This window comes from Ixodes scapularis, unplaced genomic scaffold (assembly GCF_016920785.2).
Source record: "Ixodes scapularis isolate PalLabHiFi unplaced genomic scaffold, ASM1692078v2 PGA_scaffold8__174_contigs__length_109621045, whole genome shotgun sequence".
NCBI lineage: Eukaryota > Metazoa > Arthropoda > Arachnida > Ixodida > Ixodidae > Ixodes > Ixodes scapularis.
Window position 1 is genome coordinate 91,277,237 of NW_024609883.1, and position 20,930 is coordinate 91,298,166.

Here is a 20,930-nt window from a genome sequence, read left to right on the forward strand (position 1 = left end):
AAGCGTCGCGGTGGTCAGCCTTCCACGATTGGCCGAATGCTGGCTATGACGTCAGCAAAGGAGTTCTCATGGACGGTAAGAAGAGGAACGTGAGGACTTTAATTTTGACGGTGTTGACAGTGTTGGTTCAAGAATGCTATGATTTCATGCTTCCGCCATGCTGATTACAAACACCATCTAACTCGTTGTTCGCAAGGTAATGACGTCACGAAAGGTAACCATACGAGGGCGCCACCGAAACATCTCGCCGCTAATAGCTTTCGGCGGGGCGCTCATTTCTGATGTTCGCCCCACCGTACACATAAAAACGTTTTTTCGTGTGTGTGTGCGATGCGTTATTTTGGCCGGGGTTCAAGGATAAATAGCCTGTATAAGTAGAGCAGCCATCCTGTAGCATAATTTCTTACAGTTATATCAGAAAGCTCATCATTACAAGCTCGAAGATAAATGGGATAGATAAAAAGACTGATTTAACTAAATATGGTAATTTTCAAAATACAAATGTAACGTATAAGTAACAATACGTTACATTTTCTGAACTGTAACGGAAACGAGTTCCTTTCTCTCAGATTGAACTAGAAAAGAGAGCGCGTTTCAAAAATCAAAAGGAACGAGGAACGAGCTTTCGTTCCTCTTTTTGAGGAACGTGTGCAATACTGGCCAGATGTGTTGGTCCTTACGGCCGCTACTTGCGAACTCTATAGCGCACCGCTGTGCACTAGAATGTTCAACCCCGCATTTCGATACATTCATCTGAACCATGGAGCAGGTTGAGTGGTGTCACGCTTCGATTATCATAGAAGCTTAGTTTCAAATGACGGCCATCACTTGTACCGCCATATCTGTAGGGCCATTTATTGTTGATTGTTATGCCATTTCCAAAATTCACTGTCAAATCAGATTAAAGAAAGCTGGCTTGTAGGTGGAGCTCTTGTCCATATAGGTGTATGTACGAGAGTATATATAGTATCGCTCTAGCCTCATATACATTCAGAAATTTTGGGATTTAATCGCTGTTTGTTTGTAACGCAAAAAGGCATTAAAGAACTGCCTCCTGGTAGCCTACCAGAGGGGCAGCCAAGAATTCACTAGGATTACTTATAGTTACTGACAAGTTAAGAAACGCAGGGGGCGGCGAACGCAGAGCCTCTCATTACGTTCCGCAGCCAATGAGATTGTACCATTTTCTAATAAGAACGCCAAAGAACCTATCCCAAAAGCAAGAATCATGCATAAATATAATAAACCGCGTCCCTCGTTTTTCAAGCTGTCAATGCTTAGAGTCAAGGAACATTGGCGGATTCGCTGAGTCTTCCAGGAGGCTCTTTCTAAAGACATGCCTTCGCCATCTTTTACTCGCTTTAGGTTTTTGATTAAATGGATGTGAAATACGAGGGTACCCTGCCGTAACGCAGTATACATAGCTTGCATGTGACGTCAATTCCGGCCATGCCCGTATTCTATGCGCCGCGAGCGTTTGGTTCGCCGTGTTAGTTTCACACTTCAGAGGTTGTCGTTCGATGAAACTGGTAAATAGAAATACCCGTCGGTACCCAGGAATCGCGACACTTGCGAGCTATGTGTACCGTTTATTGCTTAGCGGACTACGCACCGCTCAGTTCCTTGTACAATAGCAACCACATGTACGCTTTCGATAGGGCGCCCAAAAAGAGTTATCGCAAACAATGCCAATTACATTTGACAAAAACAAATTGGAAGTCGTGTGACGTGTATGGCTTGTTTTTATATATCGAATGAATCAATATATAACTCCCAATAACTTTTAATTCATTCATTTATTGCACTGTCAAGTATAGTTTAAGTGTAAACGAATTAATCGTAGAGCAGATGTCATACCTGTGCCGGGAATGAAACTCCACCCAAATTCTATTGCTACGAAGCCGAAAAAGGAGCAATACGTTCCATAAGCGGCACTATCTGATAAATAGGGTGTTATTAGATACTACGAAACTGATGTCAGTTTCAACTACGTTTAGCTGCTTAAACCGACATATGCCAGACGTATTAACCGAGAGTATTCTACCTGGAAATCCAATCTGAATCCAGGTGTTACTCGAGTCATCTTCCTTGTAGCAACTTTGCACATTCAGTTTCTCATTCAGACGTTCCATTGATGTCGAGATGTCATGGATGTTTGCCACCAGCGAAAATTGAGGCTGAAGGAAAAGCAAATCTCCGGTCAAAAGCTTGCGGAAAACCCCTTATATTAAAAATAACTTTTTTGACAGCACAGTATACTAAATTATTCGAGTAATAGCCACACTATTTATGAACAAAGCCCCTGAGTCGAGTTTCACACAGAACACAAATACAGCCAATCTGCGTTGCGCATAAATAACGTAGCGAATAGCCAGATCGAGAACACGATTCTCCATAGAAATGCAATCTTTACAGATGGTGTCTTCGCACGAAGACGTTATCTCTGTCCGGTAAACAGCTGGAGTCATGCTGTCGATCGCCGTAATTGGCAATCTGCGTTCTCCGCGGAAGAACGAATCTTCGGGTTTTCTTCATAAACAGTGCGGCTATTGCTCGAGTAAATACGTTATACATCGTTTATAACGGTGGTTGTTTAGAAGATTTTATAAATCTGTATACTCAAAACGACATTTATAATTCGTATAATTCTTCTTATTAAGATATTGTTCTGAACCTTTTCACTCACACATTCCGCGAATAAACCCAAGCCTCGCGATTCGCATCTTCTGAATTAACAATGAAGCCTTTCAACTGTTTTTTCTAATAATTCGAGGAATTAATCACATTGAAGCACAGAAAATAGTAGGGAAAGAAACATTAGTCTGCAAATTGAAATACAAAAATATTGCCTTGAATAATTTTAAAAACTAGGAACACCCAGGAGTGCATCAATAAAGCTGCATGATGTATAAAGCAGGCTTTAACTTTACGAATTCAAAAATTTCTTGGCCGAACGTGACTTTTCTTTACGCTCTTCAAAAACATAAAACATATAATAACTAACAAATAATCATTTGAAAAATACTCACTCTTTCTTTGCCATTTTGGTTGATGAACGTCTGCATTGCAACTTTGACCGGAATACTTTTGTTTGAAACTCTAATGAAGGAGCGTGCCTAGAAGATGGTTTTAAAGTTACCAGTGACCAAGGCTGTTCAAACACCACGAGGAAGCATCACACAAAGAGAATAAGCTCAGCACCACTATTCATTTCCGGCGTTATTTGTAGTTTAAGGGGCTCCCAGGCTTTACATAACCAAAATAAAGGTATAATTCGAAAAAAAAAAGAAAAAGAAAAAAAAAAAAACGAGACTGGGACAATAAGGGACGGACAAACACAAAGTCTCGGTTTTTTTTTAGACTTTGTGTTTGTCCGTCCCTTATTGTCCCAGTCTCGGTTTTTTTTTTTCGAAATGTTTAACCACCACAAGCTCGTTTGTGCCCTTACCTTTTGTTCATAAAGGTATATAATTTAATTGCCCTTTTCACAATCGCGCGCCAGTATATTCCCGGCTATAAATGAGGTCTTCTTATATTTAGTCATTATCAGAAGGCAGTTTGTTATCTTAATATTCAATTGAACAAACAACAGGCTAACAAAAAAGACTTGCAAACCAACAGGGTCATTTCTGAAAAAAAAGAAAAGAAAAGACGCTTGTACTTGCATTACGCTATAGGTAGATAAACCGACGGAGAGTGGAAGATAAAATCGTGCGGAGATGTTAGCGCGACGAGCTGTGATTGGTTGAAATAGTGGGTAGACGCAAATGTTGACTACTTTTGTTTCTACCCAATGTCTCTCTCCAATCAGAGCAAACATCAGCGTCGTTTGCTCCTCATGCAGTCTGGCGCTGGAACGCTGGACGCCGGCATTCAGCACTCGGCGTTCGAATTCCAGACTTTGAGCATTGAACAGACGACACTCTAGTTTGCTCTGATTACAGGCAGACGATGGGTAGTGATAAAGGCAGCTAGCCTTTGTTGTCTACCCACTATTTCGTCCAATCAGAGCTAGGCACTCTGACGTCACTGCACGCTCTTATCTCCTCCTTTCCTTTTCGTATAGACTTCAGAGTCGGTGTGATCGTGCTCATACCGAGCTTGCAAGACTCTTGCTGCATCACATCGCGTGACTACGTGACGTGAGGTGGTCATGTGACGCTGATGACGTCACGCTCGTACGTCACTTCCACCTAGCTTTTGGGTAATGCTATTTTTGCGTCGCGTTTTGTATCGTTCAATAATGTGTCGCGCTTTAATAGGGAGTTTTAGGAAACCGGAATAAAACATGGTCGATAGACCAAACGATCGGTTTTTTGGATTAGGAGCTCGGACCGATCTTTTTCTATGAAACGGCTTTTAGAAAACCGCTTTTGCAGACGGTCGGTGCAGGTCGCTCACCCTGGCAACAGAAGTGCGCAATGGCTTTGTAAAGTGGGTGAAGAGGGTGCATGTGTTTTGGGGAGTAATTGTGCAAAACTCAAGGAAAAAAAATTCCCTTTTCAAAAAGATCCTGAAGTAAAATTTGGGGAACTAACTATAATTTGTCTCGTTCTGCTAGAATGGAAGCGCTTAACCTGGTGACGGCGTCCCTACCATGATTGAACAGTTTGTCTGCTAAAGGAGCAGACGATCTTCGCGGCAATCATAACTCTAGAACTTTTTAACAAGTGCTGATTGTTGGGCAAGTTGGTATGGTACGTGAGAAAACATGATTGCGCTTGAAGACAGGGACATAGGAAGAACAGCGCTCCGTGGTGTCTGTTCTTCCTATGTCCCTGTCTTCAAGCGCAATCATGTTTTCTCACGAGTTCAAAATGGCTCTATTCGGCGAGGAAAAGAAAAAAAATGATTCTATTTGACTTAGCTAACCCAAAAATGAGGAGACTGTTGGCGGCGATACTAAGGAAGTCCCGCCTCGCGTCGACGGATGAAGTGGATGTGCTACGCCAACTTCGCTTCCACAAAGACGACGAGGCTTATCTTCGATCTACTCTGCAAATCTCGGACACCCTAACTATCAACGGCTGGGTCATCGGACAGAGTTCGAACCCGTGTCGTCGGCGCCTCCATCAAAATGGGAAAGAGACACTTCAAACAACTTGCCACATCCGGGCAAACTGAGACACGCGAACAATACGATTGCAAGAAAGCGTTTGTGCATTGTTGAGGTTTCGTTTTGTTTTCTGTTCATTTGTCGTGATTGTGATTTGATTCTCCTACCGCCACCATGACGTTTCTTCCAGGCACAACTACGAATGCTTACCCTTACGTTTGAAGCTTCGGCAAGCCACTTTCCACAGCGAAATAGTCGTTTCAAAAACGAGACGAGACGGATCTTATGTCAGCCGCTTTGACCCCACGATCACAGCTTACGGTTCGGACACTGGACCACGGTAAAGCAGCATTGACCTCACGCATGCGCAGTCCATACCGGGGAGCCAATCGTATCGCATCGTTTGTGCAAAAACGGTTCCCTAAAACTCTCTAATACTGCGAACAGTATACGAGTATCTCGTTTTGTGCATTTTGTTCCCATATGTTAGGCGTGAAGTGTGACACATGTAATCACCGACAGGTTACGAAGTGCGGGGCGTGGCAAATCCACAAGCGTCTTAAGATTGCTCCGCCGCTAATTACGCTGTGGCATCAGGCAAAAATAAACTAGAATAACGAAGTAGGAAGCAAGAATCACGAAAATAATAAGACATGTCCTATGTTTCTTGACCTGCCAATGATTACAGTTAGTGTTAAAATAGATGGTTAAAGACTGGTAGACTTTCACAATCAGACTGTATATTTTACAGCGGTAGCTGTTACGGGCCCGTTCCCCCGTCTTCGCGACGGCGTGAGCGTAAACGAATTGAGCTCATCTGCAAAATTTATCGGAAAAATTTAAGTCACGTGGCCTATCCATTAATTCAGCCCACTCGCTAAATTTGGCAAGAAAATTGATGTCACGTGACCCAACATGGTGGGAACTACAGACGAATTCAGGTTCCCCACTAAATTTAGCGGAAAAATGAAAGACGTTTACAATTCTTTGTAATGCTGTTGTAGAGCGTAGCTCTTAAGAAGGAGAAAAAGAGGGTACGGAGAGGAGGGTATGCCCCTCCTCCTATTCCGTACTCTCTCCTCGTCCCCCCTCCTCCTTTTCTCCTCCCCCTTCTCCTCTCTCTCCCCCTCCTCCACCCTCCGCCTCCCTCCTCCTCCTCTCATTCCCCTCCCCTCCCTCCCTCCTGCCTCGTGACGTCACTCATCAGCCTTGCGACATCACTCGTGACCCTAGTGATCCTCGTGACGACACTCGTGAAGGCCTCGTGAAGTTCGTGACCTTCGTCGTGACCTTCACGAGTGACCCTCGTGACGTCACGTGTGACAACCATATGGGAAACGTCTCACAATGCAACGCGCGGTTACGCCGACGTCGACGGTGACGGCGGCGCCGCTCAAGCCGCGAACGGGCGCCTAAGAGCTGCGCTCTAAATTGTACGTCACGTGACCTATGCACCAATTGTCAGTTTCCCCACTAAATTTAGCGGAAAAATTGACGTCACGTGTCTCAACTCCCAATTCAGTCCCCTCGCGAAATTTGGCGTAAAAATTGATGTCACGTGACCTGACGTCACGGGACCTACACACGAATTCTGGTTCCCCGCTAAATTTAGCGGAAAAGTTTAGGTCACGTGACCTTTGCAGGAGTTCAGTCTGCCAGCTAAATTTAGCGGAAAGGATAACGTCAAGTGACGTACATTTTTCCCGAATTGGTGCACGTGACCTATACACCAATTCAGTTTTCCCGCTAAATTTGGCAGAAAAATTCGGTAACGACGTGAGCGTAAACGAAAATAATTTTAGCGGCGGCTATTAGTGGCCCGTCCCACGCTTTCCTTGACGGCGTATGTATAAACAAAAAAAAATGTTGCTGTCTAAACGCATTGCGCCGTATGATCGTCCCCCAATTTCGTATGACCGTCCGTGTTGTCAAGAAGCTGGTTTCGATTGTTTCCTTATATAACACAAACCTCTTTGGGTTCTTACACTCGAAGAAACTTGGAGCCTCTTCTTTCCCGAAAATCACCTGAGAGAGCGCGTCGCTGAAATCTATTATTTCCTCTCCGCAGCCGACCAGATCGCGGCATCAGTTCATAAGGACGACGAAGAACCAATCAGATCGCTGCATTAGTTCATTAAAACCACGAATGACCAATCAGATCGCGGCATTACTGCATAAGAACGACGAAGAACAAATCGTATTGCGGCATAAATACATGAGATTGACGAAGAACAATCTCCATCCGCAAACGAAGACACTGAAAGTATGCTTAGGCCTATAAGCAACCAGCGCGGTGGCATTGAGCATGGTAAAACACCATGATCAGTGCCCCAATGCAGACTGCTTTTAGGTTCAAACGTATTTTCAGCCTCGTCCTTCGCCGATTTTACGATTTCCTAAATTACAGCGATTGGCTTTCCTAACTGCTTCGCGGGCAGAACCTGAGGTTCTTAAATGTTTCGTTAGGTTGACTGCACTAACACAGCTGTACATGCCCTGTGAATGTCCCCTTATACACGGCTGAAATCGAGAATCACATGGGGATTGTTTTATCTGCAGTCCCTGAAATAACGCTTACTTTCGAGCACCAAAAGAATATTATTACCGGAAGATAGTGGTAGGTGACGATAGCTTTCGTGAAGGAGTCGACTTTGGCTGGAAGCTCACCCGTGGCTATCTCGAAGGTCTCTGTGGGAATTCCTCGAACCACATGCTGCATGTAACGTTTGACAAATCTGTAAGAAGCGACTGGAGCAACTTGTAGATTATTAGTTTTAAATCACATATTTGGAGTTTACAACGTGAATATAGATGTCCAGACAAGTTTGACGTAGAATTTTTTCCTTAGGGGACGAAAGCGCCGCTTGCGCAGAGTCCTATTACTAAAAGATCTTGCAAAATCTTTTTTTTAGCGTGATACATTTAAGCTCGACGTATCTAATTGTCTATAATAATAGCAATAGCTTATTTTAAGAGCTCGTGTCTGAGTGATAACGAAATCACAGGTCAAAATATTGACTTTCAGCAATACGAGAAGTTTTTTAGAGCTTGGTTGGAGCTTACCCTGCCAAGATAGCTGGCGTTTTGCAGCACGTCGTAGTCCAGAAAGATGATTTCTAACATGTTTGCAGAGTTTCTGTCTGGGAGCGTCACCCTCAGAGAATAATTACTTTGAGCCTCTATCGTGCAGTAGGGACGCCCCTTCATCGTACCTAGTTTGTAGACCATGCCTAAAAGGAATAAGAACGACAATTTTGGTCGTAACTACCTTCAATATTAGAACATTTTCCCGAAAAGTCATCAACACTGGTTCTACTGCTGTGCGGTGTTATTGACCTCGGTAGGTACAAAAACAAAATTGGGTTAAATTTTAAGAAAATAAAATATTTATAAAAAAAAACCTGCTGGTAAAAGGGGTTTCAATATCTGCAGATAAATTCAATCATTCCGGCCCACAGACTTAGGCGGGAGGATAATCAATCAATCGATCAATCAATCAATCTAGTTTCTTGTAATGCTAATGTTTTATTTGGAGGTTTGAGGCAATAATGCGAATGAGAAACGGACGAGTTTGGCTTGAACGGCGTTTTACATCAGGTAATAGGCCAACTCAGCAAGCGTGCGGCACATGTGTGAAGCTGCCATAATTAAAATTAACTGTTGGGCTAGTTGGGTGAATATCTTAATTATCAAAGCATTCTGTCCTTGTCTTTTGCGATTTTGTAATTAAGATAAGCCGCCAAACTTTAGATGCCATGAACTAGGCGGTAGTGCTCGAGACGGCTCCAGCTGGGCTATGAAACCTAAAGGAAGACTGAAATTCCCTCGATCCTTAGCGGTGGCGGAGGCTCAACCAAACTGGCTGAAGAGGTTGGAAATTTGCATTTCCAAGCAAATCTATTTACACTGACTTCCGCGTGCTAATCATTATGCGAGATCATATTAAAAACAAACCTCTCAACTTTTTTTTTGTTTATCAAGCGCAGGATTCGAGGTAAGAGTAAGCATATAGGTCACACTTTATGTGTGGAGATCATTAGGTTGTTACTTTACAACACAAGTAGTACTGCTTTACAGTGCTTTTTACTTATCTACAAAATTACATTCTCAGCTTTATTGGGGATCTGTCAGTGCCTAAATATTTGAGTTATAAGAAATTCTAAACCACTTATATCTAGTAATTTGTAGAACAATTAGCCTATGTTCTACACGAGCAGATGACTCACATAATCGTCGTCTAGGACGAAACAAATTTGAGGTAGACATAATACGTGTAATATTTGAAAATAGCTACACAGAAACAAGAGTGGGCTGATTTATAGTATCTCTCATAGAGCAATTCTTACGATTGATGACATTAAGACCTCTAAATTTACGTGCAAACATAAAGCTTTCAAATACACTGTGTATGTCCAATGGAAGCCCAATATAGCGCTATACTTTCAGTAACTAACAAAACGATTAACGAGGAAGTAACATGCGGCAGCATACTTCGGATTTTCTTAAACTCCCGTAGGGGTTTCTTAGTCTCCGACAGTTTAAGCTACGCGGTGCTTGGCCAATCATAATCATGCTTCGTGCTTTGTGATTGTTTTTTTGCCGTTCTTATGAATTATAACGACGCGATTTGATTGGATACGGAACTATAATGAGATGCTCGGTCGCCACGCCTGGCATTTCTGAAGTTTTCAATGACCTAGAAACGCAGTGACTACGATGGCGCGCGCGATAAATGGCTTGTGTCCCTCTTTTTCTCGCGCGTGTAAATCAACGTCTGTTAGAATTATCTCAATGATTGTAGTTTAGATGCTAGCACAATTTACTTCACGTGGATTACGCGGACTAATTTTACGTTGAGATGTTCAAAACAATCATAATTCGTTTTACGGAGCCAGAAGCTCACCGTTTCTGGCGTCCCATATCTTCTGCGTTGCATCCTGCGGCAGGGTCGGTTTAATGGGTGCCGATGTCTCCCAGGGTTCCATGATGTAACTGAAAAGCTGCTTTTCTGTGTTGTAGATTGTCTAAAATAAGCCAAAATAGTGCATCAGTGCGGAAACTCAGCTTGCTTGTATATTTTCTTAACAAATAGTACACTTAAAGCATCTTACGTGTCTATAAAAAAAAATAAAACTAAATTTACACATTTGTAAGCAGCTTAACCATTTCAATGCATTCTCCCCATTTAATTTATTTTATTTATTTATTTACATTTCCTCAAGGCCCTGGGGGCGTTACAGAGGGGAGTGAGTGAAAAAACAACAACAAACAGTATTAGAAGACATGGAATAGGTCACGGGTCACTTTCGCAAAAATAATTAGTAACAGCACATTTAAACACATCTAACGAGGGTAATAATATTAATGACGCCGGAAGGTGGTTCCACTCTGATGATGTCCTAGGAATGAAAGAATCGTGATAGGCTGAGGTTCGAGAATGAGGAACGCCGACTTTGTACTGATGATCAATGCGTCGAGAAACGTAAGGTGGGTCGAGGAAGAGTTTCTCTTTAAGAATGGGGTTAGAATTATATATTTTATAGAAAAGGCATAGACGAGAACACTTACGGCGCAAAGAAAGCAGTGGCAAGGAGAGAAGAGATTTCATGGATGATACACTAGCTGTCCGGTGATAATTATTAAGTATGAAACGAGCGCAGCGGTTCTGAACTGACTCAAGATGAGAAGTGAGCGTCGTCTGACCAGGATCCCAGATTGAAGCTGCATGCTCTAATTTTGAGCGAACCAAAGATTTGAATAATATTAGTTTGAGAGAAATTTGCGCTAGAGAAAAGTTACGTTTTAGGTAGCCTAACATAGAATTGGCATTAGAAATGATGTGGTTAATATGAATATTCATATTAACCACATCATTTCTAATGCCAATTCTATGTTAGGCTACCTAAAACGTAACTTTTCTCTAGCGCAAATTCCAAACCCAGGAGAGGTTAGAAGTTTCACATTCTGAAGAAACGTTATCAAGGTGATAGATAAGAGGCGAAGTGTTACGGCGAGACACTTTCATTGTTTTACATTTTTTAGTGTTAAGTGTCATGGACCACAGCTTGCACCAATCAAGAACAGCATTTAAGTCGTTTTGAAGAAGGAGAGAGTCAGAATCATTTGTAATCTTACGATAAATAACGCAGTCATCCGCGAACAAACTAAGCGATGATGAGACACACAACGGCAAGTCATTGATGTAAATGAGGAATAACAAAAAACCTAAAACGGAGCCTTGAGGGACGCCAGAAGTAACAGAAGACACCGAAGAATTATTTAGAGTTATTTACATGAACAAACTGAGAACGATTAGTAAGAATACACTCAATCTAAGTTGGAATCTGAGGGTCAAGATTGAGTTTGCTAAGCTTGAAGAGTAGTAGTTGGCGAGAAACTTTATCAAATGCTTTGCAGAAATCAAGAAAAATACAGTCAACCTGGGATCCATGACCAAGTAATGAAAATAAATCTTTAGTAAAGACAAGAAGTTGTGTTTCACAAGAAGGAAATTTACGAAAGCCATGCTGTGAGGACGAGAAAAAAGAGCTGGATTCGAGATATTTAACAAGATGTGAATAAATAATATGCTCTAACATTTTACAAGGAGTAATGGAAATGGGTCTATAATTGTCGGGGCAGTGTTTGTCACCTGATTTATGAAGTGGAACCACCTTGCCAGTTTTCCAATCTTCAGGAAGGACACCAGTAAAAATAGATTGCTCAAAAATCTTAGTAAGAAAAATTGCACTGTAAATTTTAGTATTCTTTAGAAACTTAATATTATCAATACCATATGATGAAGACACTTTGAGGTTGTCAATCAGCTTAACAATCCCATCAAAGTCAAACACAAGCAGGTCCATAGGAAAGAAATCATAATTAGGGTAAGTAACAATGGAACAGCTTACATCCCTAGAAAACGATTGTACAAACATCTCATTGAGGACTTTTGCAGAGTCATCGTTAGACAAAACAATGCCACTCTAGTAGGTTTTTAAGTAATTACTATAAAAACAACTTGTTAGTATTCGCTCCATTTTGTCATAGGGCTTGAAGCCTAAACCCCGCCTTATACGTAGTCTAGATTACATGCCGCATCAAGAAATCTAGCAGTAACAACTATTTCAGCACAAGATCAAACAGGCGAATATGGAGACTTACATCTAAATGAGACATGTAAGAGTAGGAATTCTTCAAAGTCCGATCGGAGAAGGTAAGCTCAGAATGGAATTCCATCGTGACCTTGGAAAGGTCTGGGGGTTTCGGAAGGTTTGCTGCAAGACGTGTACATCCCAGACCTATCGGAATCTGCGTAATGAAACCAAAGCAGGTCATCTCTCATAATGATATCGCACAGCTGCAAAAACAGATTGGAGGAGACATAAGCTAAAGTGTCTTTGCTTTCAAATATCCTACGCGACACAAACTCATGCTGGAGCTAAGGTCACTATATGTGTAATATAGTCTTCAAACTAGCGATAATTCGGCGGTTTGTTTATAAAATAAATGTTACCAGTAGTCTGAAGCTTATCTTAAATCTAAGAAAACAAATCTCTATCCAGCAAAGATGTTAGAAAATCCGCGAATAATAAGAAGAAAAGAAAACGTTACTGCTCGAGCTTCTCGACATTGTATTTAAAGCTTATCGTCAATTTCACCAGCTGTGCACTAGGCACCAAAATGGGCGGCGTCCCCAAGACGATGGGGAAATTGAGTGCCGATACTCTACCAAACCCTAGTCTATTTAGTGACTCTACCTGGAGCCGTAGAACTCTAATAAGAATTCGCCTCAATAAAGTTTTGATTAAAAAAAAAAACGAACAAGAAAACCCAATATGATATCTTTCTTTTTATTTTACTACTTTTACATCTAATAGAATCGCAACGAGTAGTTGATACGTCCGCATTTCTGCGTGCCATACGATATGAAATAACATGTGTTGCTTTTAGGTTCATTTTCATCGTATTCGGAGTAACTAATTAAACAATAATGTGAAATAGGTCATTGGCATGGTGTGCAAGTTACGAGGTGCATGCCGATCGTCTTGATGCACAGCGAGGGGTAAAATGACCCTTGAGTTCTACCACATTGAAATGCGCGAAAGTCGGAACCATATATAGAAACACGCTACGTAAAAACAAACCGCAGAAAACACATTCGAGAGAAGTCATCGTGTCTGCGCACGCGCAGTTCCAAAAGCAGCGCCACCGCAGTGTAGTGACTTCAGAAAGTTGAGTTAGTCTATAAATTAATGAAGTGTAATCAGGCTCGTCTATACAAGATGTGTTATTCCGAACGAGGCGTCTTACTGGACATTTTCACAGACGTTTTAGTGCCGTGAACCCGTGAACTCAAGTATTAGCGCACACAATATACAAATGTATCTTTACCACTGCGTTCATAGTACAGACTCAAAGAATATGCAGCGGGCTTTGAGCTGCACTGGCGGTTTGTTAACGAGTATTTCTGAGCTCAAAAGTCGTACTCAATTACGCTAAAATCTTGCAAAATTTAGCGTTATAATATTGAGGTACCCCGTTAAATTTAGTGGGACGCATAGGTCCGCTAAATTAAGCGTGTTACACCTTTGCGTTGACTTGCTTTAGGGACTTCTCATACCAAACCGTCGCCTTATACACACAACGTGTCAACATGCGACTTTTGTGACAGTTCAAATTTAAGGAAAATCAAAGAAATAAAAGCATATCTCGTTTCAAAGGAACAAGTTACTAGCTTGTAGGAGTACGTCGCGGTAGCTGGAAAGTTTCTTCGTTGCAACCTAAGATCACCTCGAATTTTTTGTCCCTGTCGTTTTCATATGGTTGCATCATCATGATATCGGTGGTTTCCTTTCCTTGTTGAATCCGTACGGGCACAGCCTTGCTTGTAGCATTCCCTAGGTCTGCGCCTGGATCCTCTAGAATAGTAAAATATCGCAGCATAAGCACGAATGTTCGCATAACCAACTGCCTTATGTTCCGGTCTTCAACTCACACCTTTGTGCAAGTGTCACCCCCCCCCCCCCCCCCGTTATAAACGGCTATATGCAGAAAAAAAGGTGGCAGTTAAGTCGTACCTTTGTATATGTTGCACATATACATTCGTGTGGTCGGCGCAGGGAAAGTACGGTTAAAAGCACACTTATGTGTTTTCTAACCGTAATACATGCGCTAGCGAGAGCATGTTTCAATACTCTCATCAGCAAATAAAACATAAATATTATAATCCTTGTGGAAAATTGTCGCAGGTCCATTGTTATAGAAAAATAATGCATATGAGTCGAACGCTTCTGTAAAGCGCGTCGGCAGAAATGTTTGAAAAAAAAACAAAAAAAAAAAAACACGACTACTAGACTAGAAAATACGGTAATAAAAAAAACTAGGACGATATTATCCAGAAAACTAAACATCTTAAAGTTTTTCAAACCAAATATATTTTTTTCTAAGTTTACGGCGTTCTCATAATTAAAACAGCTAAGAGCAGCACTTTTAAGTCGATACTTTGAACATAAACTGTACAGGTTTTTTCATGTGTGCAGAAATATTAATTTTCAGCAGCTTCTTATACACCAACCCGCGGACCTGAGGTCAGGCCGCGGTTGCCCATGCTTCATGTGAAGCTGTTTGTTAACAGCGCGTTGGCCTATAAAAGTTACCCTGCTTCATGAGGATGGCATGCAGTGTTATTGCTATCGAAATTTATCTTTTCCTTAAATTAAGGTTTAGCGCTTGCAGTCACATATTCACCCCGTTTTGCTTGAAGTGAGAGGGTAGCAGAAGCTACAAGAGCGAGCTCTGGGCTTCTCAGGGTCCCTGCAAAGCACTGGCGCTTGTTCAGTGCAGATGTCTTTCAGGGCAACATGCGCGTGCTTGTAGCTTTAGCTTCGCTCCGGGATAAAAAGAAGCAAACTATACCGTATCATAGCCTCCTATATACTGACAAAGCCTGGTAGATCGCCACGAGAAGCGGCCGCTAAAATGGTAAAGATTGAGCAGCAGACAACGGATGAGAAGAGAGCCACGTGTCTGACGCCCCGCTGCGGCGGGACGCCGAAACACACTTCTCCCGAGCGAGCAAGTGTGTTTCGAGTCGCAGCAAACTTTGTGTGCTAACGTCCAGGCTTCAAAGAAATGGCTCTTTGATGATCTGTGCTACCAGATCCTCGCTCTCGAAATCTGCGACCGGGCACTGCATGGCTCCTTCGTCGAACTGCCAGGCTTTGTGAGTATATAGAGGAGGCTATGACGGTATTCAACACTGTTGGGGTTTCAAGAAAACGGGTGTACTGAGATTTCTATAAAAATAAAGCTATTTCATTACCACGTCCGTTTTTCAGTTGTTAATTATTCTTTTTATGTGACATTTTATTGTGAAACTAGTCACAAATTTCTTCTACGTGCGTTTCTTTTGCAACATAAAAATTGCATGTTGGATACGCAAAAAACAGTTTCTTTTACGATTTCTTCTTTTATTTTAGAATTTCAATTAACTGCGTTCAGTCGCACGTATAAAGAAGTTTACGTAGGTGGAAAACATACCAGCGAAGAAAATATCCACAGGTTCACTTTCGTTGTCGACACAAGTGGACCATTTCTGTGTGCGGATTCCTCTGACATTTCCGCCTTGGCCTTGGTACGCCTTGAAATAAAACGTTGCTTGAGCTACTACATTCAAAGCAGTCAGCTGGATTTATATTATTGACGTGATGCCTCTCTAAATATTTAGTCTCAGAAAAAAAAATCTTGAAGTAGACATCAGTTACGCAGAGGATGGTTTATGTCAGCCGTGAAGCGTAGCACTATCACATAATGTACGAATGGGAAGAGTGTACCTACATTCAAAAGTAAAGTTTCGTTTTAGAAGTTATACTATGATCATTTATATATATAAAAAATACATTTTACATAGCCAGAATAATTGTTACTTATTCCTATTTCCCGGTATTTAGATGAATATAGACCCAATCCAGAGGTCGTAAAAGTTTTAAAATCTTTACTCTAACACTTGATATTTTTAGCGAGGGCTGCACCAGGTTGCATCACTCTGTCAAAACTTGCCCCCGCTGAAAAAAAAAAAAAAAAAAGAAAGAAAAATATTGCTTTTTTTGGAAGCGTCTCATCTTTTCGATCTCGCTCCAACCTTGCCCTCGTTTCTGAACATCACAAACGGGCTGAGCTATCTAATTTTCAAGAATGTTTCTACAGCCCATGCTTCAGATCATCATGCATTCATCGTTTCGTATGCGGCCGTTAGCGTACAGACTATAATTTCGATGTAAGATGCCTGAAGGCAAGAATCATAACTTTCCAGAACAACCTCTTTTTTTCGTCCACGGACTGCCGTTTATTGGGACGGACTTCCCCAGAACTTTGGGACTGCTTATAACTCGTTAAAAAAATCTTTTACATGAAGTCATGTTTTAGGTTCAATCGAGTGTATTTTGGCATTTCCATACTTCTCCTTAAAAACTTGAGCGTGTTGGTTTTCTAAATTGACTTAAAACGAAAGAAACACACAAGATTGCGTCGTTTGTTTCGACCTCTTGTGTGTTTCTTTTGTTTTAAGTCAATACTTATCCTCTTGATGTTTTTGTTTTGTTTTGTTTTACATGCCCACTTGTTTTTTTGTGATATTGTACCTTTTTTTTTTTTTTCTTTGTAACCCAGGGGGCCTTAAGGCATTTAAATAAATAGATAGGTATGCAGTGGCATATCAAACTATTTTATACTTGCTTATAATATGGAAGCTTTGATTGCTTCTTTTTTGTGCTCTTTGTCTGCCCTGGAACTTGAAGTGACCTTTGATTTTGTTTTTGTATTAGTGTCGGACATGTGGACTGCGCTTCTGCTCCGAACTAGTGTTTTTTATTTTTGTGTAGGTGATCTGTATTTCTTTAAACATGCAGCACGAAGATCAGTAGGTTGCTCTTGAACACATTATAAAAACAATTTCATAATTTTATATTACTATGTAGATATAAAATATAGATATATACAGACGTTCACAAGGCGCACACGACCCCTCCCTATTTATTAATACCAATATATATATATATATATATATATATATATATATATATATATATATATATATATATATATATATATATATATATATATAAAACGGGCATGATGGCGGAAGGCCGAAGGCGTGGGTGTATAACTGAGAAGAAAAGAACCCTTAGTGAGAACCGCAACAACGGACGATTTATTCTTCGACGTTTCGGCCGGAGTCCGGCCTTCGTCCGGCCTTCAGGCATCTTACATCCTGATGAAGGCCGGACTCTGGCCGAAACGTCGAAGAATAAATCGTCCGTTGTTGCTGTTTTCACTGAGGTTATTTTCTTCTCAGTTATACACCCACGTCTTTTGCCTTCCGCCACCATGCCCGTTATATATATATATATATATATATATATATATATATATATATATATATATATATATATATATATATATATATATATATGCGTACTGTCGGAGTTACTTATTCGAAGTGTATTACGACGTTTTGAGCGGGGACCGTTCTTCCCCCCCGCTCGAAACGTCGTATTAAACTTCGAATTAGTAACTCCGACAGTACGCATCTTTGACTTATTAACGTTTCCCGGTCCATTATTTTTATATTTACCTTACTTCCTCTCTCTCTCTCTCTATATATATAATAAAAATGAACGTATAGTATAGATATTTTGCAATATGCCAAAAAAATTCAGTGGGTTCTTTGCTCAAAGAACGATACAGATATGTGCGGCTGCTCGTACAACTACTTGTTGCAGCTGAGCTAGTTGGTTCTTATTTTGGGGCGGTGCCAGCCGAAGAGGTATATCGGAAAGGAACATGTGCCGACATACGTACCGACTTGTAACCGCCAGGAATCGAAGGACCTATAAAAAGCGCTGAAGCACCTAGTATTGTGTAGCCTTGGAGGCGAAGGGCCATGGTCTCAAGATCTTTAGGGGTGTTTTTTAGGCTCAAAGTCTCACAAGAATGATCTGCAAAGAAACAAACAAATCACCGGATTCCAAGCAAACAAAATACATGCTTTTTCGTCGCTAAAATGACACCTCTTATAACACACATAAATGGCACCAACAATCCGTAATTACAAAATAATTCCTGTTGTTACAGGAGTATATTGAGTTCATATTCCACTCAACAAAACTGTAGCTTTAATTTTCGAATGCTTGGTATCGTAATTTGGACCAAGATATACACCCACATAGTATCACACTTAAAGATAATAGTTATACAGTATTAAACGAACTTTTAGGACGCCTGCCCTTATGGCAGTCACATTTCAGACTGAATGGCTCAGTATCTTCACCGGACAAGAATAAGGCAAAGCTTTTACTATCGCAAGAATAAATCCTAAAAAGTCATTAGACCGATCTCACCAGCCAGGTTTGTTACGCCGCCACTCCTGGCATAAGTAGTGGCAAAGCCTCCTCTATACTCACAAAGCCTAGCAGTTCGACGACGGAGCCAGAGATTGCCCGTCGCAAATTTGGAGCGCGAGGATCTGGTGGCACAGCGAATCGAAGAGCCATTTCTCGGGGAACCTGGACGTCAGCGCACAGCTTTTGCAGCGGCGAGGACCCGAAACGCACTTGTTCGCTCGGGAGTGTATTTCGGCGTCTCGCCGCAGCGGGGCGCCAGTCACGTGGCTCTCCTCTCATCCGATGTCTGCCGCTTAACCTTTTCCATTTCGGCGGCTGCTTCTCGTGGTGTTCTGCCAGGCTTTGTCAGTATATAGGAGGTTATGGACTTGGGAACTGTATTATTTCTGCACGCGCCACAACCCCGGCGCGGATCTGCGCGGGAAGAGCACGAGATGGCACGAGCTGTCTCGTGCAGTAGCGCCTGCCACCTGTAAATCCTGTGGACTACAGTTATGGCGGCGTCACGCATGCGCCGAAAGCTTGGTCAGGTCGGTCTATTGGAAAAGAACATTACCGACAGAAAGCCCGAGAGATTTAGAAAGACGGCTTACCATCGAAAATAAAAATCTCCTCCGAGACTGTGCGGTAATAAATATTTGTAAATACACCATCACTAGTCAATTTCAAAAGGCCTTGATGCCACCTCGTGTCGAAGTACTCTGTCAGGAACATCGTCGTTTTCTAAAATAAAGCAAAGGAAAAAAAATGTTGCATATTATTTAGCAATTCTTTGGAATTTCACGTGCGTTTGAATTGGTACGCGCTTTCTTTCTTTCCCACAGAGCACAGCTCAGAGAGATTCCCCCCCCCCCCCCCCCCCCTTTAAAAAGACAACAACAATAACAACCACAAAAACCATCATATACTGTTGGTTATAAAGACGAGCCAACGTAGAAGCATAAGACGACAAGCTTAGTCTGTTACAACTGGTATAATTTTTGCGGGAGAACGTGTTTGAGACTTATTGTTTGGTGGAATCTCTAAAATGAGTTAAGGGGTCATTTTTTCTGCAGTGTCCCCGATCTGCAGAAAATTTGCTAAACACACCAACAAACATCGATGAAGTAGTAACCCAAGTATTGCGCCAAAATAATTTGTTTTCGCGAAGTTATTGAATCTAACATTTTGGTATTGCAGAAGGGTTTGGATTTGGGCTAGTTGGTTAAACATGTTTAGGGTTAAAAGCGCGAAAAACGACGGACGAGTAGGAGCGCTACTTTACACACCACAGAGCGCTACTTAGACCAGTTGCAAGTAGCGCTCTGTGGTGTGTGTCTCTCTTACTCCTACGTCGATTTTAGCGCTTTTAACCCTAAACATACCATTTTGGTCTTCAACGTGTTTTTCAAGAGTGAAAGTTTCACTGGAAACAATGGAAGAGTGACGTCAGTGGGAGGCGTTGGTTCACTCTTTGGGCTGTAGACTTTGTTCTTAAGCGACTATACGCAGTTTTATGATGTCAAATGAATTCATTGGAAGCTCCCAGCACGAAAGAAATGGTCGGCATAGTATATTCTAAGGATGCCCGCGCGACCCGCTTTTCACTACTGTGACTGACGTCTTGGTAGTAAAAAGCGCGGGTATATTCGAATTTTGGTTTTGGCATCATTTTCACTCACCGATTTCACAATAAATATTCTGAATTTTTTGCGACACAAAGTAGCATACCGGAAAGAGTAATCTCGGGCTTACAATGATCATACTGCATGCAAGAACGTCGTACGTTTGTTTACCCCCGAAACGCGTCCACGGGACTTTGTTTGTCCCTGACCTCGACCAACAATGTTGCGCGCCTTCCCTCCGCCTTCTTTATGTTGCCCTCTAATTGGCGAGCTTCTCCTTGCGTTCCGAAGCGCCAGAGACGCATTTTGGAACACTTGCTCGCCGTATAGGCTGTGATGACGACAGTTATATACATGCAAGGAACAATTGCTTGCTTCCAAGCTGCTCCTTTGCTGCTTGAACGCCGCCATCGTAGTCATCCGTTTCTTTTTTGTTTTTCCCCAAGCTTTTGACCGGAATGATAAACTTGCTTTGACGGTTTGAGAATGTGTTAAGGGTCTTAATTCTGAGAAAAAAATATATATTTACCACACAAATGTAGCTCGGTGCTTATGACGAGAAGTCTACGCCAAACAAGCGGCGTTTAAATAAGCCCAAACTTTGTTGAGTATGCGCGGAAAAAAAAATCATTAAACAGTAGATAAAAAAGAAGTACTTACTGACTCACGGTCGTTGACCTCGGCAGATAGCTTGAACCCCTTGGGGTAGGACTCGAATATATTCGGGTATTGGCGAGCTAAAAATGTTTGAACAAAAGAAAAAAAAAACAAAAAAAAAACGCCATGTAAGTTGCGAAACAGTGATTCTGCGGGCGAGATGGTGATAATTCATAATATTTTGAAACACCTAAAGTATTTTTTCCCACA

At 41.6% G+C, this 20,930-nt stretch overlaps 1 protein-coding gene across 1 annotated transcript in view; it reads right to left on the reverse strand.

Annotated features, from left to right (window-relative positions):
* LOC8052209 overlaps window positions 1–20,930 on the reverse strand; it is a 50,862-nt gene that overhangs the window by 21,139 nt on the left and 8,793 nt on the right. Inside the window, exons 3-13 of the mRNA XM_040223223.2 lie at window positions 20,724–20,800; window positions 19,053–19,182; window positions 17,918–18,054; window positions 15,599–15,698; window positions 13,850–13,977; window positions 12,221–12,367; window positions 9,960–10,080; window positions 8,120–8,286; window positions 7,662–7,769; window positions 3,030–3,116; window positions 2,045–2,177 (exon numbers count right to left, since the gene is read on the reverse strand). Of these exons, the coding sequence (XP_040079157.1) occupies window positions 2,045–2,177; window positions 3,030–3,116; window positions 7,662–7,769; window positions 8,120–8,286; window positions 9,960–10,080; window positions 12,221–12,367; window positions 13,850–13,977; window positions 15,599–15,698; window positions 17,918–18,054; window positions 19,053–19,182; window positions 20,724–20,800 (1,335 nt within the window). The remainder of the gene's footprint in view (window positions 1–2,044; window positions 2,178–3,029; window positions 3,117–7,661; window positions 7,770–8,119; window positions 8,287–9,959; window positions 10,081–12,220; window positions 12,368–13,849; window positions 13,978–15,598; window positions 15,699–17,917; window positions 18,055–19,052; window positions 19,183–20,723; window positions 20,801–20,930) is intronic.